The sequence below is a fragment of the Pteropus alecto genome, unplaced genomic scaffold (assembly GCF_000325575.1).
Source record: "Pteropus alecto unplaced genomic scaffold, ASM32557v1 scaffold239, whole genome shotgun sequence".
Classification (NCBI taxonomy): Eukaryota; Metazoa; Chordata; class Mammalia; order Chiroptera; family Pteropodidae; genus Pteropus; species Pteropus alecto.
In genome coordinates, this window is record NW_006494613.1 from 672850 (window position 1) to 698141 (window position 25292).

General features: G+C 36.0%; 1 protein-coding gene across 2 annotated transcripts in view; it reads right to left on the reverse strand.

Moving 5' to 3' along the window:
• The window catches only part of COMMD2 (COMM domain containing 2), a 49809-nt gene that overhangs the window by 14183 nt on the left and 10334 nt on the right, over positions 1–25292 (reverse strand). The window contains exon 5 of one of the 2 annotated variants that reach the window (XM_025042494.1): positions 22042–22252. In XM_025042494.1, the coding sequence (XP_024898262.1) occupies positions 22055–22252 (198 nt within the window). In that variant the 3' untranslated portion in view covers positions 22042–22054. Of the gene's footprint in view, positions 1–21676; positions 22253–25292 lie in introns of those variants that run through there. The other variant, XM_006926208.3, reaches the window with a different exon arrangement.

Sequence of the window (25292 nt, forward strand, 5' to 3'; positions counted from 1 at the left end):
AAAAGGAGAGAAGTGGTGGGTGAAAACACAGAAAGTTATCATTTCCCCAAATATCATTTCCCTAAATGTGGTTCTCTTCATGTTCAGTCCTTGGTTTGCCATTTAACAGACATTCTATTTTTCCTGAATTCTCCTGAATTCATGTTTTCTATGATATGATATGATCCCAATTCTTGACCATTCAAGGTGTTTTTAGTTGCTAACACAGCTTATATCAAGAAGAAAAGCAAGGGTGGCCAGCATGATTAGGATTGTATATCCCACCTCTATATTCTTGAATCTTATGAATAAGAAAATTTAAAAAAATAGACATTAGTTAGTCTGAGGTCAATCCCAAAAGCTAATTTCTATGGTAGAGCAATAGCCCTAGGTTTCCTGACTGTACTCACTACCCTACACCATAATTGAAATGGCAAAATAAGTTACTGATAGATATTACCCAGTTTACTATTGTTAGGTAGCAGCTAGTTTGACATGAGTGACAGGGGGAACAAAGAAATAGAGGCCCAGCCTAGAGACTGCCCAAAGAACACTCTATTGGTAGTTAGAGAGTTCCTCCTGCATCTTCAGAGAGAAAGGACAAGAGAATCGTAATCCTAGCTGGCCTAATCTAGCTACAGACGCTTGTGCAGAAGGTACTACTTTAATTTGTCCACAATTTGTTTCATTCTGATACTATATTTATGCTTGGAAGTTCATGAATCTAATTATAATAGACTGAATTCGGAGTAAGCACATGCACAGTAGGCAGAGTTATATAGCAGCCAGCTGTCAATCAAAACTATCTCACTTGTCAATCACCTAGGAATGCCTTTGGAACCATCCATCACGGCTCAAATATAATGCAGACATTCCCACTTCTGGGTCCTTTTGTGGCCTATTGTGGCCTTTTGTCCCTTTTTTGTGTTGGTTATTGTGGTGGTGGTTATTACAGCGCTCACTTACAGCTCTTCACTAAAACCATGTGCCTCCTTTGGAGCATGCTTTGTCTTTCTAAAATATACTTTTAATAAATCTTTTCTATATCTCATTGACCTGTGATTCTTCACTGTGTCAATGAGGAAGAATCGAGGAAAAATGCCAATACACTTCTGTACCGTTATCCCTATCCCACGCCCCTGCCATTGGGGTGACACCGAACTCTAATAGGCCCCAATGGTAACACTATGAAAAAGGATAGGAAGTTTTGGGGAGCCAATTACACTCCAGAACAATACAAAAGATATCTCATTTAATCCTCAAAAGTAACTCTAAGAGGTGTATATATTATTATTATGCTACTGCTGAGGTGGAAACTGAGGCTCAATCAAGTTGAAGTATGGGAGAGAGATGTCTGATGCCCAAAGCCACAATTTTCCCAAAAAAACCTACACTCTTGCCTTTCAAATAAACATCCACATTTGACAAACTTTGTAACTTAGAGTAACTACCCTGGTGAGCAGAGTACGTGGGTGCAGAGGAAAGGTAATCCTAGAAAATGAGAAGGGGGTCTGAAACTTATGATTTAGGGTTGGGTTGGAGTTGGGGAATTGAAGTTCAGAATATATTTTCCCAGGTGCTTATTATTAGTTTAAAAATATATCTCAATTTCAAATATTTTACTAAAAAAACTTTTTACACATAAACCATTAGAAATTCAGGATTGTCTATGCCAATTCTAAAAACTAAAACAAAAAACTAATTCTCTCCTGTAATGATGGCTGTTAAATTTTGAAATCTATCAACATTTTTTACTTCTCTGAAGCAGCTGTCCATTCCATAAAATAGAGATAACAGCACCTCACAGATGTATCTCACATGAGAGTTAAGAGATGGATAAATACAACTTGGTATGTGTGAATAAAATGCTCTACAAATATTAATTTCTCTTCCTATTACTTATAGTAATCATAGAAAGTTAAAATAACAATAACAAAATGTGGAAGGAACTATGACATATTTAACTAGAGAAAATGTTTCATTTTGTCTTATTTGGGGAACTTCATCAACATTTGTAACATTGTCTTCCTGGGAATATTGGTCCCAAGTTTGCTTACAAAGAAAATGCTGACAAATCCTAAGTATAAAATCTCTTTATCTAGTGAGGGCTATTTGTGTTGAATTCAGAAATCCCTGTTCAGATGCTCTGAAGTCTCTAACCCCTTAAGCTAAATCTTGTCATAGCTGTCAAAAGTACAAAAGGGCAGATTAAAAACAATCTTAAGAAATGTGAAACTACTCTAAATACACTGTGATTAAGGGATGGTTCAAAGAAAAATAAAAATATTCTTATTTGGTTGTTAGGAAAACGATACATATATATTTGTACTTTTACATTTTCTCTTGGAATCATTTATTTATTGATGGTTGAGACCTGGTTTCTTACAGTAAACAGATAAAAAAAAGTCATATTTTACTTTTAAAATTCAATTTCTAGATTTCTTAATATCCACGAAATTCATTAAATGAACAAATGGCTACCTGAGTGGTTCTGACTGTGCATTTTAGGATAAGCACACAAGAGTTAATAGGTTTAGAAAATCAAAATTCTTCATAAAGGAAGCTCAACAGAGAAACTATAAGAAAAAATAAAACTATGAGAACTACATTCACAAGGACAAAAAATTACCTTTAGGAAAATGTGTCTCTAGCAAACATTGTTGACCATTTATTGATTACTTATTAGGCAAACAACCTTGTATTGTTAACCTATCTTCTAGAAGTAACTCTACAATCAAATTTCGTTTCTTTCCCCCTTTAAAAGCAGTTTCACTTCTATTATCTCACTGTATAAGCTTTAAAGGCTAGAGTAAAGAATAGACTTTTAGATTGTGTTTAGCCTAAAAACAATTAAGAACAGAAAAAGATTATGAATTGATTGTTTGCAACGACTTTACAAGGACAATTCTTTTGATTGTGCAGATTGATAAACAGTGGGAGCCTCCTGAGTAATCATTACTTTCTGTCTCAGCTGGGTGTGGTGAGCCATCAGGAAAGACGTTAATTATCAGGAAGAGTAAAACTGGATTGTTCCTTTAAGCTTCTTCAACATGTTGGAGCAAATCCAGAGGAGAAAACCTTGCTGTGGAGGGAAAAAGGATTTGTCTCAGGTAAGTGAGATTTAAGATGTCTGCCCCCTGGTGCCCAAGAGGTGAAGGACAGGCTGACAATTCCAACATAACCAATCTGTAAAAATGAAACAAATTGAGACTTTCTCTGATTAGGTGTGGGTGGGGCTTTTAAGGGGAATACTCTCAGTTTGAGGTAAAGACATAAAAATTCATGATTAGAAAGTCTCACTTAAGTGAAGGTTTAGAAAAAGGCTGTAGTAACTGTATTTAGACATTTTCTAAACATTTATGTTTCTCTCCAAGATTTTATATTACTGTTAATAAAACAAGTAACCTTATTATCCTCATTTTGGAAAGAACAGAAATTGTCATATCATCAAGGTTGTATTTATACTGAAAAATAAGTGAACAACAGGGGGAATTATACAAAATTCCATCCCTAAAATGCTTATTCAGGAAAACTGGACCATCCACCCAAATATACCATAAAATTGCTTTTACTTTTTACCTCGATGCTACTAACCTATATTGATACTACTAAGTTACCAGGCCCCAGAGTTTTTTTTAAGTTTATATAACTATCAGAAAATTAAAGGTTTCCACAGTAACCTCATACTTTAAAATTTTTTTTTTTTTTTTTTGCATAATTATCACAACAAACTTGAAATTTAAGATCTCAGAAGAGTGAGATTTTTCTCTCAGGGAAGCAGATCAGAAAAAAAAAAAGGAATTGAGGAAGAAAAGGAAGCAGATGGTGGGAAGTGGGAGATCATTACTAATCTCTAACTCAGTCACAGGGTGCCATGGGCCACTCACCTCTGCTCTTACAAGTTCAATGATTCTCAGGAACCTTTTCTCAGGATTTTCTTGCTTTATCATGTGGGCCTCCTTATTTAAATATTTTCCATTTTTAAAATTCCGGGGAAATAAACATACATAAAATTTATTATCTTAACCATTTTAAGTGTTCGGGTTCAGTAATACTAAGTACAATCATATTGTTGTGCAACCATCACCACCATCCATCTCCTGAACTTCTTTCATGTTGCAAAACTGAAACTCTGTCCCCATGCCTCCTTGTCCCTAACCCCCGGCAACCACCATTCTACTCTCTGTCTTTATTATTTTTCTATTCTCTATTTTATCTCTGCTCTAATCTTTATTATTTTCTTCCTTCTGCTACCTTTGGGTTTAGTTTGTTCTTTTTCTAGTTCCTTAAGTTATAAAGTTAGGGTTTTGTTTTGTTTTGTTTTTTAACGTAAGCAATTATAATTACCAATTACTCCCTCAGCACTGCTTTCACTGATGTCCCATAAGTTTTGGTACGTTGTGTTTTTGTTTTCATTCATTTTTATTTTTTAGTTTCCTGTGTGATTCCTTCTTTGATGCATTGGTTAAGAGTGTGTTAATTTCCACAGATTTGTAAGTTTTCCAAATTCTTAGAGTTTTGGCAATTATTTATTCAGATATTCTCTCTGCTCCTCTCTTCTCTTTCTGGGACTTCCACGATGCAATGTTGGTCTACTGATGGTCCCTTAGGCTTTGTTCATTTTTCTTGTTTTTTCTTTCTGTCCTCCAGACATTATAATGTCCATTGTCCTATCTTGAAGTTCATTAATTCTTTCTTCTGCCTGCTAAAATCTGTTTTTTAATCCCTCTAGCGATTTTATTTTATTTCATTTTAGTTATTGCACTTTTCAGCTGCAGAATTTACTTGTTTCTTTTTAGTTTTTATCTTGGTTGATAATCCCATTTTGTTCATACATCATTTTCTTTACTTTCTCTACACTTTCCTTTAGTGCGTGAATGTCTTTTAGACAGTTGTTTAAAAGTTTTTATCAAGTAAATCCATCATCAGGTCTTTTTCAGGGACAGTTTCTGCTGGTTTATGTTCTTCCTTTGAATGGGCCATACTTCCCTGTGTCTTTGTATGCCTTGTTACTTTGTTGTTGTTGTTGAAAACTTTACATTAGATTTTGATAATGTGGTAACCCTGAAAATCAGATTCTCTCCCTTTTCCAAGGTTTGCTATTTTTCGTTTTGTTGTTGTTATTGTTGTTGTAGGGTATCTCTGTGCCAAGGATCAGTCTGAGGTGTAAACATAAGGTCTTCTCCGGTCTTTTCTGAGCCTGTGCCTTCCCCTGGACATATGTGGTGACTTTCTAATTTACCCTCATGTGCAGCTGCTGTTGAATGTCCCAGTCTTCAATATTTGGCCCAAAAGAGAAAACTAAAGAGTGAGAGGAAGACACTGGCCCTTTAAAATGCCTGGCAGTCACTTTAGCCAGAGAGGTGGGGCTTACAATAATGAAAGGAGGTACAAGAATAATGGCTGTCCACCTCTTTGTTCATTTGTGATCAGAAATAGCAATCAAGGATCAAAGCACAGATCCCCGCTATTTGAGGAACAAGGTCCTTTATTACCACCCTTGTTGCCACAAACCATGTACAAGCTGCTGCAGGAACACATGCTCAGCTAACTGCCACAAAGGTGAGGGTTGGGAAATGAGTAGCAGCTACTGTGCAGAGAGCTCAAGTGGACCAAAATTAATTGCAATTTACCATTCAATCCTTTCCCCTGGAATTTGTAACCTTTCCATAGACTTGGGAATTCTAAAATAGTTAGTTACAGATGGATTCTGCCAGTGCAATTGTTTTCTCAACGGGGGATATCTTTCTGGCGCTTCCTACTCTACCATCTTCCCAGAGTCTTCTCTGGGGCCTTTGATTTTAAAAATGTTTTATTGTGGTAAATTTCAAACCTAATCAAAAGTAAAGAGAATGATATAATTAATTCCAATGTACCATCATGCAGTGTCAACAATTACCAACTATCTGGTCCTTCACCTAGAATTTCTGTCTATAGTTTCTTTCCCACCTCTTCTCTGCCTTTTCCCCCATGACAGGCTTCAAGCAATGTGATTACCTGCCTTTTGTTTCAGTTCCAGGAACCAATGGGATCCCTCCACATATCACTAAATCAACAAGCTCTCTTTTCTGTCTTCCTAACTTGAATACTCCCAGACAACTTAAAAAAAAGGAGTGGGGGGGGGAGGGGAAAGAAAGCACCATTTAATCCTTCTTAATGGTTTGAGAATCTACTGAAAGCCATGGACCATTACCACAGGAACAAAAAAGCACATAAAGAATTTTGTAAGTAATTTTAGGAGGTTCATAGAAAACTTGACATTCTCCAAAGAACTCAAGTTAAGAATCCCAGTTTTAGTTTACTTTAAAAGGCACATCCCCCTTTCTAGGCCTTACCTGCCTCTTCTTGCCATGGTTCTCTTTCACAGATACATAGAACTATAAGGCTAGGAGAGTATCCAGTTCTATCCTTTTTTATTGTGCTATCAAGGCAACTAGACATAAAGAACTAATGCGCTGGCCCCAAATCCTGGAAAGTGAGCAACAGAACTAGAGGCTCCATCAATTTTTTCATACTAACCTCATGCTACCTTCATTTGAATATTTTCCTGCCCCTTTGAAATGAATTAATGTCAACCTCAAAATAATCCTAAAACTCACTCTAAAAATAACTCTTCAGCACACCCTATTCTCTCTTCTCTCTTCTCTTTATTTATCCAGCATTAGATTTTCATGAAATTCAAGGAAGAAAAATACTAACAGACTCAGAAGCCAGAGTGGAATTGAAAAATTAATTCAAAATAACTTTTTAACAAGTATATTTTAACTACAAAGGTGTCCATGCTTATTTGTCAGGGTTCAATTTATATTCGGCTCTGCTATTTGCTCATTTGCAGGGAATCTTTGGGCTGGACCAGCCAACTAACGCCTGCTCACCTTGCATAGAAGTTCGGGTTGAGTTTTTTGGGGTTATTCCCTGTAGTATTCCACCCCCAGTTCTTCTAATGCAGGATCTCAACTGTGGCCATAAGTCAGAATCACCTATACAGTTTTTAAAATTAAGAATATAGGTGGGCTCAGATGCACCCACTCCAGGTTTACTGACCTTGGTGCCAGGCTTTAGGTATGCAGCCAGGAATGAGAACTCTGCTCTAATGCTATGTGCAAGGAATGAATATCATTACAAATGGTATAAATCTGGGAGAATACTATAATTGTTCCACAGCTTGTAGTTTAATAATGGAAGGATATATTTAATCTTTAAAAAAAAAAATCTAAAGAAAATTACTATGTTAATAAAATATTCAATTTCAACCCCCACTCTACCCCCACCCTCCAAAAAAGCAGGAACATTGCAGAAGAAAAATTCAGAAGGAGCTTGGCAAATGTAAACCACTCTGGGCTAATGTTAAAAATATGTTATTTTTATCCATTATTTAATTCCTAATGTAGCATTAACTTCTTGGCTCAGCTGAAATATGGTTTAATATATTTTATCTTATTTTAGTTAACTTATATTATAAAAATAATATATATACTTGAAAACTTTTTATAGTGTATAGAAGAATACAAAGTGAAATCCCAGAGGAAACACAGTTAACAATTTATGTATCCTTCTAGAAACTTACTATCCACAACAAGCATGTATATGACATACATTGATATTTGTTTATCACTAATGGGCTCAGGACTCACGATCTTGGAGATTAGCATAAAGGCATCTTTCCTATATTTCCATTCTATCCACAGGGAAACAGGAAACCTAGTCTTTTAACAGGTTCCCTTCCAAAATAATCCTAAGAATCCCCAGAAGAGTCTCCTGTCCTTTAGGACCATCATGGTCATTGCATCTGGTTTCAGGGGGGTGAACCTCTGTGCAAATGCCCTCCTGCAATGTTAGGACTGGTCTCTCACAGCATGTTGCTATTATTCTCCCTTATACTGATTTGTTTTATATACGTTCTCTTTTATTAATTTCATACCAGACTGGTGAAACTAGACTGTAACTTTTAACATGGTTTTATTGAAGGTTCAGAAATAACAGAAGGAAAAGACAACACAGAAGACAACTTATAAGTCTTACTAGATGTAGCCTCTATCAGAATGTTCAAGAGCTCAGTAGCCAGAATGTGAGCATTGAGTAAATAATGGCCCTAAAATTGTGGTCCAGATCGTGGACCCTCTTTGCCTAACTCCCTGCCAGCCCCAGTAAGGCAGGGGCCAGTTATCCTCCCCTTTATATGTGGGGCTTGAGCCTGTTTCTCCTGACTGAAAGCCAAGCTCCTAGATTTCTTCAGGCTATAAGAGAAAGGCACATAACCCTAACCCTAACCCTAATAACTTCAGTCAAAAATCTTCATGGCTATCTACCTCCAAATGTCAATGGGAATGCCCTCTCCCATTGTGAAATGCCTTCACCTTTTCATTTAGAAAAGTGTGGTATTGACCGCAAAGGTAGTCAGAACTCAAGACATTTTCCACAGTCTGGATTCTTCAGTCTTGTAACAAAACCTGTGACAGGAAGGGTCTCCTGTGGCCACGATGGGTCCTATCTAGTCAAACCCAGGCCAGTTCCATAAGGCTCAAGGTGAGGATCTGGCCTGTACACCTTTCCTGGAATCCTCAGACTTGTCCTTGATTTCCTGTGAACAATCCTTAAATAACTGCACATACCATACTCCCCCAAGAACAAGCAAAATTTTCCTGGGATAATGTAGCCTAATCCTACACTTAACAAAGACACATTACTTCAAGAGAATCATAACATGAAGAAATGCAAACTTCTCACCATGGTGACCATTTTCATATTACTAGCCAAAATAAGTTTGTTCTTCAACTAAAAAATATCCATCTCAGAAATGATGTCTGAGCTTTGACGCAAAATTACATGGGAGTTAGAGTGGGTAACACAGAGCAAAATGGGCGGGGGTTTTGATGAAACAAAATTGGCCATGAATTGATTGTTATTGAAATTAAGTGATGGGCTTTAAGGGTTCATTATACTATTCTATCTACTTTTGTAATGTTTGAAATCTTCTAAAGTTAAGAACAACAACTGCATCTCTGCAGAGGGTTTGCCCATGACGTTTCATCATTAGAAGGTCCCTCTGTGTTTTCAGGAATAATGGAACTTGCAGCCCTGCAGATGAATTCAGTCTCCACCTGTTGCAGATAAGCTTCTTTTCAACCTCCGCGGATGATCCAGAGATATTAGGGCCAATATTTACTCAATGCTCACATTCTGGCTACTGAGTTCTTCCCCACCACAAGCACTGTCTTCAAGGAAACTTCTCATAATCAGCCCTAGAATGGTGAAACTTTAGGTTCTTTATGTTTGGGAATGTGCACCATCTCATTAAGTATATAGACAGAGGGTTCAGGCACTGAATTTCTAAATGGTAAAAGAAACTCTAAGTGTCTTATTTTATTCCTCTTTTAAAAAATTTTTTTTACTGGTGTAAGTTGAATGAAAAGGAGTCTGTTGAGGGTGGCTTGAAGAACAACTGTCTGGCTACCAGGACATAATAACATTTTTGATCTTAGTAAAGTTTATGGCAGGGGCCTTGTTCTGGAATGTAGTCCTCAGTTTTATAAACTCAGGAACTTAAATGTCAGCACATGTAGATACAATGGGACTCTAAGGGCTGATGAATGCAATAATTAACTAGAGATGGAAACATAATTACAAGCAGACCCCAAATCCATGTTTGCTGGTTAGCACATTTCTGGCTATGAGAAACTTTTAATGCAAAGCCAAATTATAATCAGAAGAGTATTTGGTGAGAACAAACTCTAGAATAGTGAGTTTTTAACTAGAAAGAGTTAGCATCCCCAGGAAGATGGGGAGAGGGAAGGAGACTTTTAGAGAAATTTTTGTGTGTGTTTTTTCTCTTAGCATATGTCATTTGGAATGGCATACTCAAAGTTATAATTCGATAATATATTTCAGGTGAGATTTAAACTCTATTGTTTTCATAATAAAATCATAAAAAGCAAACAAAGTTCAACAAAATCTTCTTGGCTGGTGACACTCAGCTTGCAGGGTGGAAAGCCACAAACATGGCTCTCTTTAGGGTCTAAAATTTTTCATTTTTCAAAATGAGGTGAGAAGACATTGTTCATGGAGGCACTAAGCAAAAGCCATACATGAGGCAACACATTTGCAGGATGCAAATCAAATTTTCTATTCTCAAATTCTTTCTCATTAAACAGTTTTGTGATGAATATTTAGCTTATCATTAACTGTGGGAATTGATATAGAAATGTATCTATGTTACTTATAAAGTATTACGTACTTTATAGTCGATAGTATCACACTATAAAGCACTACTACAGTTTTGTGACCAAATTCTGCAGCTAGGCCAAACCACTATGTGGTTATAGCAGGCATTTGATGATCTCAGCCTTTATTTTTCTCCTTTCTTCCTTCCCTAAACACCTTATGTTCATTTGGGGTTTGCTATGGTTCCTGGAAAGATGACTCCACTCTTGTTCTAGCACATTCCAACCCCTTAAACACAGCAACTGATTTGTAACCTAAATCAGTACAATCAGAGTAAATCTGAAAACTTTTCCTAATAATGATACTGGAACAAAGATGGGTTCACTTCCCAAGTGCCTTTGGCAGCCATATTTGGCCATGAGGAGGGCCTAAATTAGAAAAAAGCCAACCCCAAGGTAGGGAAGAGCAAGAAAAAGATAAGTAGTGGTCACTGGGGCCATCGCTGGGCCACTGGATCAAATATGCCTAAAACCAACACTATCTCTGGACCCGACAGTTATTTTGTACCAATGAATTATTTTTACTTTGTCATTTTTAGTTGTAGATGAAAGCACAAGTGATGGATCACAGCACTGCTGAATCTGGATTGTTTGAATTTCTTGTTCTGCAACAGGCTCAAATATCAGTGAAGCAAGTCACAAAGAAAAAAACTCTATTAATTGTCATGTTCTTAATTTTTGCAGTATATAAGAATAATGTGAAGAGCTTTTACAAATCTCAGGCCAATTAAATGAGAATCTATAACGGTGAGAGGCTCAGAAACAGAATTTTTAAAAATTCTCCAAGAGATTCCAAGGGGCAGCCTAGGCTGAGAACCACTGGTCTCAGTAAATATAGGCTGTGTTCATTCAGCGGAATCTGCAGACTAAATGTCCTAAATATGTCTTCTCACTACAGGAAAAAAAATAAAAGGCTGACGTGTAACTTGTCTTGTGAGGTTAATGCAAACCATAATTGTGTGACAGAAAAGCAAAATTTATTTGGAGCCTTGTTTTACTTTAAAATATATGCAGATTTTGTACTCTACTCCGTTTTATATTCCTTTCTCCCTCTTTTTCTCTTCAGCATTTAATACTTTACCATGTACCAGTCACAGTGACAGACACCAGGGATACATAGGAAAACAAAAATACATTTCCTACAATCCAGGAAAAAAAAGTAATGAAGCTATTAACTGCAACAAAAGCTGTTGAATCTATATGGGCAGCATGGAGCACTATGTAAACTGAAGGGAGGGGCTCCTGACCTGAAGGAAATGAAGTTTAAGCTGAACACAGAGAAATGCATGTGAGTTACCTTGGTAAATGATAACAGAGGATCCAGATTGTGGAAGGGACAGAAATGAAAGAACATGCCATAGGAAGAGGAGAATGCTAGAGATGAGGTTGGAGATAATGGCAGGAGCCAGGCTTTTATCACAAAAGCCATGCAAGCCAACTGAAAGATTTTAAGTAGTCAAAGGATGTGATTTCTCTTTTTGAAAGATAATTCCGGCTGTTGTGTAGAAATGCATAGGTGGATGTGGGGAGGGTGGGGGAAGAAAGCTTAAGAGGGAGTCGGGGAGACCAGTTAACTGGAGGCAGATACAGTCAAGAGCCCAGTCAAGAGCATGGAGGCCACAGGAATGGAGAGAAGTGGACTAATCTGAGTGATATTTAAGAAGGTGGAATTGATAAAACTTGGTAATTGACCAGCTGTAGTGAGTGAGGGGGAGAGAGAGAAGCCAAGAGTGACACTCATTCTCTAGTTTGAGCAACTGTGGCTGGCAATGTCATTTCTTGAATACAGACCACTAGAAGAAAATTGAGTTTATAAGAGATGAGTTGAATTTTGTTTATCATGAGTTTGAAGCACCTGTTAGACATCTAAGTGCAGAGAGCTGATATGTAGTTACAGTGTCTCAAATTCAGGTAAGCAATATTGGTTAGAGATCTATAGCTGACAATTATCAAAAAATTGATGGTAATTAAAGCCAAGAGAATTAACCAAATTACCTGGTATAAGTCTGTAGAGAGAAATGGCTTAGGGTAAAGCTGTAAGGAAAATCTACAACTAAGAGGAGCATAGAGAACAGAGTCTTACAAAGAAGAATGAGAATACACCTCCAAAGATGTAGGAGGGAAAAACAGGAGAGTGTTTCTTTCTCTCTCTCACACATATACATATACACGAAGATAGGGAAGGGCATACTTTTTAGAAAGAGAGTGATTAACCTGTCAAATGCTATTGAAAGACCTAGTAAGATGAGGACTGAAAAATGTACATTGGATTTAGCAACATGGAAAGTCCTGGACATGTTACCAGGAATAGATTGAGAAGGAAAGGTGAACTTTTTCAGTAGTTACTGAAACAGAGAAGAGAGAGAGTATATGGTAACTTAAGAATGACGTGAGTCAAGGGATATTAAGATGAGATAGACTGGAAAATGCTTTTTTTAATGGAAAGAAATCAGGAAGATGGATAAGTAGACGATACAAAAGCTTCAGAATCCAGAAATGTGAGAGATGGCTCTACTGGATTGGAGAGAAAGAGGACTATCAGTGCAGAGAACAACGAGGATTACAGGTTTGTTGATCAGAAGTAGAGAGAATTCCTATCTGGTCACTTCTATTTGTTCTGTGAAGGAGGCAGTCACTGAGGGAGAATGAGAGGGGGTGGTGGTTGGGTCAGAGTAAAGGGGAGTGGAGGTTTGAGGTAGCTGTTGAAAATGGGAGACTGCTGACTAGGGAAACATTAGGCTAGTCAGGCAGTGTTAAGGGCTTGAGATTGATGACCATTAATGTATAAGCTTGATAACCTGTGTGATTCTGCATGTTTTTCCTGTCTCTGTAAGCCCATGAACTAGCAAGAAAAAAAGATGACCAGCTGAATTCATATATGGTATGCAAGATAGGTGCAATGGAATAGGTGAAACAGAAAGGATTTAGAATATTGACAGTGATGGCTTATTTGAAGTGATAAGTTGTGAATCCAAGCTGGATAAGAAGGAAAATATCAATAGATGAAGGCTGTCCAATAGAGAGTAGGATAAGAGAATTGAAGGTTCATTTGAAGCTCAAGAAATGGACTGTGGGAGGTAATTATCCAATGAGTTGGATCAATTTCAAAGAATAGACGGTCGGACATTGTGATTTCAGAAATAGAATAGTTCAGGTGGGGACAATGTCCAGAGTATACCAGTGGAAGCAAGTAGCTGAAAGAAACAGGGAAGACCTTGGGAAACAAGATCAAGAAAATGAGAAGCCGAGGTGTTGGATGGATCATCCACATGCCCAGTTTGATGGAAGAACTTGGGGGAGAAGAACAGTTGGAATCTAAAGGCCCTGCTTAATCCTGCTGCCGCCCATTGCTCTGATCAATTCTATCCTCACTTAACTCCAGCCACATCAACCTCCTCATACTCCCTCAAACATACCAACCTCATTCTCACCTCCAGGCATTTGCATATACTTTTCCTTCTGTCTTGAATACTCTTCTTCCAAATATTTCACAACTCACTTTCTCACTTCAGATTTCTGCTCTAACATCATCTTGTAGAAGTTTTCTCTGATCAGTCTACCTAATATGGCAGCTCTCAACTCTAACCCCTCTCTCTAACCTCTAATCTGTTTTTATTTTTCTTCAGAGCATTAAGCACACCTAAAATTAGTGCATTTATTTTCTTTATTATCCATCACACCATTAGAATGTAAGGTCAATGACAGCAGTGATTTTCTCTTGTTGCCACTATACTCTCAGCACCTAAAACATCCTAGAACCTAGTAGGTCTCAATAAATGCTTGTTGAATGGATGGATGAAGAGAAAAGGGGAAAAATCCAGGAAGTACACAAAAAGCAGCTATTAATGATAAAGGGGGCATAGCTGAATGGAATAAATTCTAATGAGCTAGTGCTTTGAAACAAGGGTGAAAGAGTAAAGTTTGAAAGGCACAGTGGGCAAATGACACTGACATGCCCTCCCTACACATTTCTGAAATACCCAAGGCTCCAGAGAACGTTGACCTGTAGTAGAAAAGGAAAAAAAAAAAATGGGTCCAGAGGGGAGAACCAGATCTAAGGTTGCAGTGACAGTGGTTCATTCTGCACAGCGGCCATAATCCATACCACAGCTCAGGTTACAAAAGTACGGCCTCTGATTTTTCACTGTCATGCCTTTTGATCATTTCTTGCATAGAATGCCCATCTTACTCATTCATCTGCTCAAATCCTGCCCTTCTCTCAACAACTGAGAAATTGTTTTCTCACAACTCCACACTGAAGTGCTTTTCCTAACTCTGAATTTTCACAGAGCATATTGTATATACTATTCACACACTCTCATTTACTGATTAATTTGCTCATTAATTTCTTTAACTACTATGTGTCAGATACTATTCTAGGCACTGTTTCATTTGATAATTACTGTTTTATTTTTTTTTATCTTATTTCTGCAAGCAAACTACATTAATTAAAAGAATTACAGTGAAACTACCAGATTATTGTAACTTTTTTTTCTCCCTCTTTAATTCCTCCCCACTCCCCCATTTCCACCCCTGACCTACGGATGTTGCCGTCTCCCCTTAAGAACTGGATCTCTGAAGGTGGGGTGTCTCCTCCCATGTACTCTCGGGAGCGCACACGGGGCTGGCACACCCGGGGCCTGGCACCCCCGGTTCACTCAGGGGGACTAGGTGCACTCGAGACCTGGCACACCCAGAGCATGGTCTGTGGCTCCACTTGGGGCACGAACCTAGGACCTTCTGCGTGCAAAGCGGACGTGCTAACCACTACACTATGGAGCCACACCCAGATTATTGTAACTTCTAATGAAATAGTTTATAGACATGATGGAGAGGATACAGGAACAAATAAAAGGAATAGTACAGCATTAAAAGAAAAATACTAATGAAGGTTCATTTGAATCTTCATCTCCCTAATGAACTGGGAGATTTTTATTATGAGTGTAGGACTCAACCTATATCCTAAAATAATGCCTTTTTGATGCCTATTTGCAGAGCTATTTTATAAAAATCCCACTTTTATGAAATAAAGTATGCAAATTTACAAAATTAATCTAATTGTATTTTTATCTTCTGTAACATTTAGAGTTATTTAGACCCTAACTTACACAGAGAATAAAAAAATTGGAAATGTATTAGGTGCTCTGCAGAATCAGGGGCAGCTCTGAAATCAGGCCCTTGAAGAACAGGACCATTGTCATGAGGCCACGTAACAGGCTATCAAGCATCTTGCAAGGCTGCCAAAACCATTCTCTCTGACTCCTCAGGTTCCAAAGTCCCAAGAGAGAGGTTTACAGGCTTATCACAAATAGTGGAAGACATGGTCTCTTGTCTGACAGTCCTACCAAACTACCCAGTTAAGAAGAGGTTATTACCAAAAGGTAGATTGGGGTGCAACCACCCAAAAAGCAAAAATGATCAAGGGAAAAAGTGCCTTCCTGATGTCTCTAGTGAGAACTACTCACTCCCTCTCTTATGCATGCAGAACTCATTTGTTGTGTTCCTTCTTACACTTAATCACGTTTGATTAAATCAATGTTGTTTACCTTCCCATTTCCTCTACTGGCTATGAGCCTCAGAAGCAGTGGCTGCAGCAGCTGCATCATCTGCAAAATAGTGTCCTAGAGATCCCTCAGTACACTATTTCAAAATTTGTTCAGAGATATTCTGAAGAGTGCACTTAAGCAAAAGTAATGCACTTTTCTCTATTCCACTATAGACAGTTTATAAATTTTTAATAACTTTACTTTTCTAATACGAAAAATATACAAAATGAATATGGAAAGACATAAATTCTCCCTAGTTGCTTTCCTATCTTCTCTAAAGCTATAAAATGCCCAAAGAACATTCTTCATTTTAGTAGGAAATTTTTCAATTTAAATAAAGAATATAATTTTCTTTGGAGCTGATTTCTGCTAAAACTTTCTTCAACAATTTAGCTGACTAGCTCCCTACCTGATATAACTTTTGAATAAGACTAGAAATAAGACAGTTCGCTGGAGAATAACTCTTCTAATAACTGGCTAGGAAGAATTCACTTTCAGAATTTTCTAACTTGTATCTGGGAAGATAATTCTAGAAAACCATCATTGTAGAAAACACCTTATTAAATTTGTCAGATTTATAAACACTATAAAATAAAATGCAACGGATTAATTCCATAGTAAAACCAGGAATAAGACTCAAATACTGTAACAAGTAAGGGGAGTGTTCATACAATGAGATATTATTCAGTCACAAAAAAGGTATGAAGTACTGACAGACTATAACATGAACCTTGAAAACATTATGGTAAGTGAAAGAGGCTAGACACAAAAAGCCATACATATATTATAATTCTACTTATCTAAACTGTCTGGCAGAGGCAAATCCACAGAAAGTAGATTAGTGGAAATGAAGAGTGACTGCTAATGGATATGGGTTTCTTTTGGGGGCTATGAAAATGTTCTATAATCAAATAGTGGTGATAGTTGCACAACTTTGTGAACATACTAAAAACCACTGAACTATATATTTTGAAAGGGTGAATTTTGTGTTATGTGAATTATTTCTCAAAAATAAAACAATTTTTAAAGGGAGGGTTTTAATGAGCGGTTTGGCATGAAAATAAATTGTTCTAAGGGCCTAAGAAAGGCATGGAATTTGGTATTTACATCTAGACAAAGTGGAAGAAAAAAAGCATAGGGGAAAACACAATAATTACATCATTAGAGTCTGAACATTAAAAAAAGGTTTTAATTACATTGCTCATATCATGAGACAAATCATTTTTGCCTTTGAGGTATGAAAAAATTGCCTGCAGCCTTTCTTAGTTCTGTATGAATTGTGCAATAGTCTCAGCTGCAAATCAAGCAATTTTATTATGTTGCAGCACTTAAACTCATTCGAGCTTTGTAAGACCTTTTTATTTGGAATAAAAAAGCATGGTTTGCAGACCATGCCAGGAAATCATATCCTAACCATCTATACTCGCCCCAGTGAAACTCAAAGACTTCCCTGGATTTTCTTTTCCTCATTCTCTGAATTTTAATCACTGTGTTTTTAGTCTTTGAGTTAACTGAGAAGCCTTTTCATTCTGTGAACTAAGCACATTCCTTCAAAACCACAGGCATCCACTTCTCATTGGATTTATGACAATCACAACATTGGCATGCAGGTAAAAAAAAGAACTCAATTTGCTTTCCCCATCACACCTCTGGTTACCTCAGGGAACCCCATTTCACTGAAAAAAGGAGTAAAGATAATTTCTGGCATCCCAACCATGTCCAAGAATTCCAAAAGGATAGATTCTGCCGTGATCTATCCTTTCCTTTGCACATTTCTCCATCTCTAGCCATTGAATCATATTAGAGTTTTTGCCTTCCAGAAGAAGGTGGAGTTCCAAGGAAAAGAGGTTCCAACAGACAGCAGCCCAGATGAGCTTTCCTTTTTCAGAACAGGCTCCTTAGGAGACTCCTTTTTGCAGCTTAATGAGTTTACGGGTTAAACAATTTTCAAAGATGCTATAGCATGAGAGCACTCTAAACTGAGATTAAGACTTTATTCTTTGTTGGACTCACAATATGGATCACTATAAGCACTTAATAAATATTTAACAAAACTGAGTCAGTACCATTGTAAAAGAGCTAGGTTTTAAAGGTTTTAAATTTGCTTTGTTTTTCCTATCAACATGCACATGTAAATGGGTGGATTATAGCTCAATGTCAGAGAGTAAAGAGTAAGAAAAATTAAGACTACGAGAGTTAAAAGACCTCATATGGTTTATGAGAGAGGGCAAAAATCCTTTTTTCTGTGTTTCCTTTTTTTAGCTGGTTGTTGGGCACACCATTCTGCAAGAGAAAATATGATAACTGCAAGAGAGGAAAATGAAAATTGTGGTCTTTGCAACTAAAAAGCGTCAATTTTGGCTCAAGCAAAGTAAAAGAGCATGGCTTCCAACTTCGATAGCCATGTAATATTCCTAATGATAACAAACATAATTCACACTATAATTATAAAAAAAAAACCCCTCATCTTATCAAAAGTTACTTGGGTTTAATGGCAACAATCTGAGTAGAAGCCATATTCAGAGTATATTAATGCAGATATTTGTATGCCACATGCCCCTTTTCACTTTTAGTCCATTAAGGAAATAAAATTACTTTTCCTACATTTCCCCATTATCGTAAGTGGAATCTTATAGACTTATGGCTATCAAACATAATTAAGTCATTTGAGTTCCTGGGCAGAGAGGAGTAGAGCTATATAAATAGAAAACAAAGACTCATTACTATTCAGTGATCAAACCATTAAATATATAATTTAATGCCATAAAGTATATCTTTGTTTTCTCATCTCCATAGTACACTGTTTTGCAAAGCAGAGAAATAATGGGCTTACTCTGCTTTTATAATTAAAACATCACTTGCAAAGTCTGTAAAGCTCATGGAACTAACCACATTAATGGTGGAGTTGGACTTTTTCTTTTAAGTATTTAAGTTTGAACATAATAGTCATGGTGGTTTTAAAAGTGAATATATTTAAATTGGAGGCAATGTTTTACGAGAGATATCCTTTTCACCAAAATATTTTTTATCATTTGTGAAAGGAAAAGAGATGAAAATAACCTATGATTATAGAAACTGTGAAAGGGTAAAGCTAAGGAGGGCCTTAATCAAATATGTATTTTTAAAAATAAGTACAGAGACAAGTAAATTAAAGTGGTAAGCCTTTAATATAGCAGCTGACAGAATTTCCTAAGCATAAGAGGGCTGTAAAAAAACTACCAAGTATTATGTGGTTTCTTTTGGAGATTAAGAACAACACAGATGTAATATTACCCAGAAAAGGAGAACTGGCTTAGATAATGTCTTGAGATTCCCATGCTTCTTTCACTAGTATAAAGAAAAAAAAAAGAAAAAACGGGAATCTAGACCAAGCCAGTAAGTGAAACCCTAAGCATGTCCACCTGAGTCTTTTGGAGGCTGAGTAGTTTTGAATAGCTGAGTTTTCTGGAGAACTATGTGTATATCATCCCAATAATTAAAATTACTAAAAATGCATTTAAATTCCCCAATATTTTCTCCTTCCTTCAACTTCAAAGATTTTTTTAAAAAATATTATGAGTCATCAAGCTCATTATAGAAATATGGAAAGAATCAGCCATAATTCTATTACCTAGAAAACTACCAAATAACATTTTCTGTTTCTTAAAGTATATTAGACATAATTCAAGGCTACAAAATAATGAGATCCTCAGTCTACATGAGTATTTTCTAAAGCCTAGTACCATGAGAAACATTCTGTATCCAAGGTCCTATTTAGTCCCCACAAGTCAACGAAGTAGGTGTTATTTCTATTTTAGAGATGAAAAAAAAACCAAGATTTTGAGAATTTATTAAGGATCTATAATAAGCCACAGAGCCTAAATTCAAACCCTTTGTCCAGCTCCAAAGACTGACCTCCTAAACTTCTCATAGGATTATATCCTAAAAGGCTACATACTGTTATGAATTTTAAGGGCACCCACATATGTATCCTTTATACACTTTTACTAATTTTTCAAACTTTCCTTACTGTCAAGTTCTTGTTTTTCAGTTTTCAAAGAAGGTATATTTTATCGTTTCCCCACTAACTTTCAAATTTGCTGCTTTAAATTTGCCTAAGCTTGTAACCATAAATAACAAACAAGCTCACTGACATCTTGTGAAACACAAAGGAGATTTCCAGTGGGTGAAGTACATATAGACTTTGTGATACATATGTTATATCCTAGTACAGCTCTGTTCTGAGAGCTGAGATGTTAGTGTTCTGGGTTTGTGACATAAAAGATATGACACTTAAGTCTAAATAGGCATCAGCCAATCCTAAAAAATCAGCATACTCATATCTAAAATGTTTTAATAAGAATTTAGATAGTTATAAATGGAAAGGCACATTACCCAGAGTTAAGAAACTTAGTTATACAAAAGAGTAGAACAGTAACTGTACCTGCAGAAAATATGTTCATATACAGGCTACCAAAAAAAAAAAAAATTCAAATGTGCCATAAAACAAGGCAGAGGAGTCCATAAGGGTATGGAATATTTAAACAAGGAAAGGAAGAGCCTCATTCCATGGTCTGAACTAAAAGGTGAGCCTCAGGTTCAAAAAGTTAGAGGAGACTGCTCCCAATTAACTCTGGCCCAAAAAGGTAAAGGCAGAGCATCAGAAAGAATAATGGATTATAGAAAAAGGAGGCCAGGGGAGTTTGATAAAAATGAAAAAAGATTAACACATGCTTTCTTGTTTTGATTGGGGTAAGAACATTGGATATGAAGTAGAAGAAAGATTGCCCTGAGGGGACACAGGGCTATTATTTCAATCTTGGCTGTGGTCAACCCCACTTATCTTCTACCAAATGTGAACAAATAAGACTCAAAGAGCTATTTTTATCATCTAAGCTTGGCAAGCATGTTGCTTTTAAACCAGATGATATATGTTCCTATTTGATGTGTTATATAAAGTTTCCTTTTGTTCGTGACGTTAATATAAAAGTTTCATTAATCAAGTTATCACTATAATTAAAAGTTATTTGATTATAGTTTCCTAATATCTGATATGGTTATTTTGTAACTGCAGAACATATACCTATGGGAAAAGAGTGACCCAGATGCTTGCAGGGGACCAATGGGTGGCAATTTCAATTGTGCTTTTCTTTCTCTGGCTTCTGTTTCTTGCTAGGCTCTCTCATAAAAGAAAGAAGAAACATGATGTCACTCTGACCTAAAAATCTCTAATTCTTAAGAGACACAGTGTCGATAGAGTGTGTAGCTTAAAGTCTGATGGTTCTAAAGGCCTTCCTGGGTTGCTTCATGTGGATGAGACTCTCAGAATAAGACCCTGACCACATACTTACGACTGAACCCCCATTTCTACCCTTCCATATGATTTTTCTCCTTAAGTATCCCTGTGTCCCAATACTCTTATCAAGCTGATCTGACACATCAGTATCTGAGTTTTTCAGGCCAATAGCTTATAGTTGCCCACTAAAAAATAAAACAAAAATCAAGTTTGTAAGGAAGAGATATTTGCTTGGAATGTAGTAAACGTGGTCTCCCTTTGCCCTCTTTATACTTTATTCAAATAAAATTATAAAGTGTGACTGTAATTTATATCCAGATAATTAAGAACTAATTATCTTACTTCTGCACACATTGTTTATAAATATAAATGACAGCATGTCTCTTAGATGCTTTGGGTACTACGGGAAAAAAGTAGTCCTTGATGAAATACGATAATGATCATACAAATTTGAGTACTAAATATTTAAGCTAATTAGCCACAACTCAAACTTAAGCCACATGGCAAGTACTTATATTATCTTCACATGCAAAGAAAAATGCATGAGCTGCCTAAACGATATAGCATTTTAAAAAATTCCCATTTAGTTACAAGTATTCTGTGGCTATTAATGTCATAGATTGCTTTTAAAGGTCAAAAACATTAAACTGTCTAGAAACATTCTGAACAGTAACAGTACTGCACTGTCAATTTTATTTTCAAATTTTGGTCAATAAGGAGGAAAATAAAGTTAAAGTCAAAAGAGCATCAAAAAAGGATACATACAGAAGATATGAACAGTACAGATTCACTTGCAGTTGATTCAATCTTATTTACACATTTAAAATATAAAACACATCTTAATTTTTCCAGAAGCGGACCAGGAAAGGAACTTTACTTTAGCTTTTTAACCTCAATATCTTGTCACAGGAAAAGAACTTGCATGGACTCTATTGTATTTATCACCATCAATAATATAAAAAAGTATTTAAAAGTAACTGCTTCATATCATTAATTCACAAGTGAGTAAAAAAGAATAAACCTTAAAACTGGGACTACTTGATGTTACGCACAACTCTCCTACAGTGGTTTGTTTTCATCTCCTCCAATGCTTGTTCCAATTGCTGAATCAAATGGAGCAGGGTAGCTGGGTCTGTCTGCAGAACTTTGGTGTTATGATCTTCATTCTGCTTAAGGTGTAGCTTTAGAGTCACTGATGGTTTTATCTGTTGCCTGAGGCTTCTGCTTGCAAGCTTGATTTTAAATGGAATAAGAGTATACAAACTACTTAATAATCATGCTGAATACATATTTATAATTACCTTATACCATACACAAAAATCAAATTTCAGATGAATCACAGACTTCAAAATGAAAAGTAAACTTTAAAACCTTTGAAAAGAAAAAAGAAATGAGACTATCTATGCAACCTTCTCCAGTGTGGAGGGATTCTTAAACATGATATACAAAGCACAAATCACAAAGAAAAAATTACAAATTTAATTACATTAAAATTATTAAATTTTCTTCGAAGGATACCTTAAGATGGTGGGGGAAAAAGCCACAAACTGAGAGAAGATATTCTGTAACACATATACCCAAAAAAAGATTAGCATCCAGAATGTATGAAGAACTGCCCTGATTTATAAGGGAAAAAAACACAAAACTAAGAGAAAAATGTGCAGAAAATCTAAGAAAGCACTTCACAAAAGAAGTAACACAAATAAACATAGGCAAATACACTCAACTTTATTAGGAATCAAGAAAATGGCCAATAAAACCAATGGCCAATAAAATACTGTTTACACATATCAGACTAGCAAGAAGGAAAAACCTATCCATAATGAACACTGCAACTGGTGGGAATAGGAACTCTTATCCATTGCTGGTGAGAGTGATGAGAAAATTGCTTTGGAAAAAAATAACTATTACCAGCAATTTCACCCCTAGGGATAGGCCTTAAAACTCTTACACATATAAATATATTCACAACAGTATTTGTTTCTAAGAGTCAAAGTTAGAAACAACTCAAATATTCTTTAACAACAGAATGGACAAATCCAAAATATTCATACAATGAAATGCTTACTAAATGGCACTATAAAAACATGAATTTTCATGGATAAATCTAAAAAGAAAATGTTCAATAAAAAAGCAAGTTGCAGAATACATGAAAATCTAAGAAATATAGCTTACTGAAAAACCATGTGTAAAAAAATATATAAAGAAAGGATTAACAGAAAATTCAGGATGGTGGTTACCTTGAGGGGGCTGGAAAGGGATTGTCATTGGGGGACTGATTCACAGGTACTGGTTTTGTCCAATTTCTTAAGCTTGCAACGGGTACTTGTTTCATTATTATTCATTAAACTGAATATAATCTTTTGTTTGTACAATATACTCTAAAATTTTAAAAAATACATACTATTGACATATTATTAAAAGAAAAAAAATCCACTAGAAACAATGACCAACTTGCAAGTGATGGTATTTAACCCTAGTACCAGAGTGTGTTTTCTAAAGACCATTCTCTCTTAAAGTAACCAGGACCTCATGGAAGTAATTTAAACGTGGATTTCAAGAATGGGACAGAAATTGTACAAAATGAACCTGCAACATCTTGTTATACAAGAAAGCAAGATTGTTATCTAAGACTATTGGAGTCATGTCAAAAGGACAAAAAGCCAAACTGAAGAGACTTCCAAGTACTGAATCCAAACCTAAAATTTCAGGATTAATTTAATATCAAACAGAATATTCTGACTAATAACTTCTTCCAATTAATTTAGGCAATTTTGGCATCCAAAAGAACTCAAGATACTGATCCAAGGCTGAAATTTAATGTCTCAAAATAATTTGGAAATAATAGGTCAATCCCTTTGGGTGAACTGGTCCCCAAACATAAAAAAGGTAGCTTTTAAAACAGTGGTCCTCAACCTTTCTGGCACCAGAGGACTGGTGCTCCTAAGAGAATCTAATGCCTGATGACCTGAGATGGAGCTGAGGCAGTAATGCTAGCGCTGGGGAGCGGCTGCAAATACAGATAAAGCTTCACTAGCTCGCCTGCCACTCACCTGCTGTGCAGCCCAGTTCCTAATAGGCCACAGACCAATATCAGTCTGCAGCTCAGGAATTAGGGACCCCTGTTTTAAAGTATCTCTTTAAGATCATTTCTCTAGTACAGAATATTATAGATAGGCAAATGGTAATAAATGTGATGAATGAAAATACTACTTACTCATTCAATTATGCATTGTTTATACTTCTTTTTCCTCTATATCTGCACTGACAGAGAGGGACCAAATATATTTAAGAGTGTATTTGAGCCATGAATATTTTGCTGAAAGACTTAAGGTCACTCAATCTATCTTTCAATTTTTAGACAACATGATATCTAAATAACCTTACAGATAAGTATTTATTCCATTCTTTAAAATTCCCAGATAATATCCGTAATGAACGCCCAGTAAGATATAATTAGGCCTAATTTTATCTCAGAAAGAAATATGAATGACACTCAGGAGTACATAGTAAAGAATAGTAGATCACAAAGTTCTTGATATGGACTTATTTTTTAATGGGGAAGAAATTCTGTTCTCTCTGTAAAAATAACCATAGCAACTTTAAATGAATCAGCCCTAAAGGTATCACTCTCCTCAATCTCAGATGAATTCAATTTACTAATGCTATCAACAAAGGCACTAATTATGCTAGTGATTTATGAAATATGGGAAATGCATCTATTAGTAACTAAAGTATGATGTCTAATTTATTTCCCATAAGCAACTGTATAATAATTAGATGGTAACTATCCATTCACTACCAGCCTCCATGAGACAAATCAGTTAATCAAAAATGAAAGGTTCTGTATCTTGTTACCAATTTCTCAGCCTTTAAGCTGGTTTTCATTTAAATCTTCCAATAAGCAAAAGAATACACTCTGGTTAAAATTCCTTATAATAATTTCAACTAATAAGCTCAGGAAATCAATTAGTTGTCTTGAGTAGCTTTTTTAGTCCTTAAATGCATTTCACCATGAGGTAATACACATTCAGTATACCTTCAATTTTAACCATATTAATCCTTGCAGTAACAGTGCTATTCAAACTCACTTAACTGGAAAAATGAGCTCTCTTGAGTTCAACTTTAGAAAATTCAATTGTTTAACTTTCTAACTAATGGAAAACTTAAAACAAATCAATAAAACCAATAAAAGAACTTCTAATAATATCCCTAAAGTCAGAAGGTATATATCCCCACACAAAAAAAGATGTATAAGATAAATTACTGCTG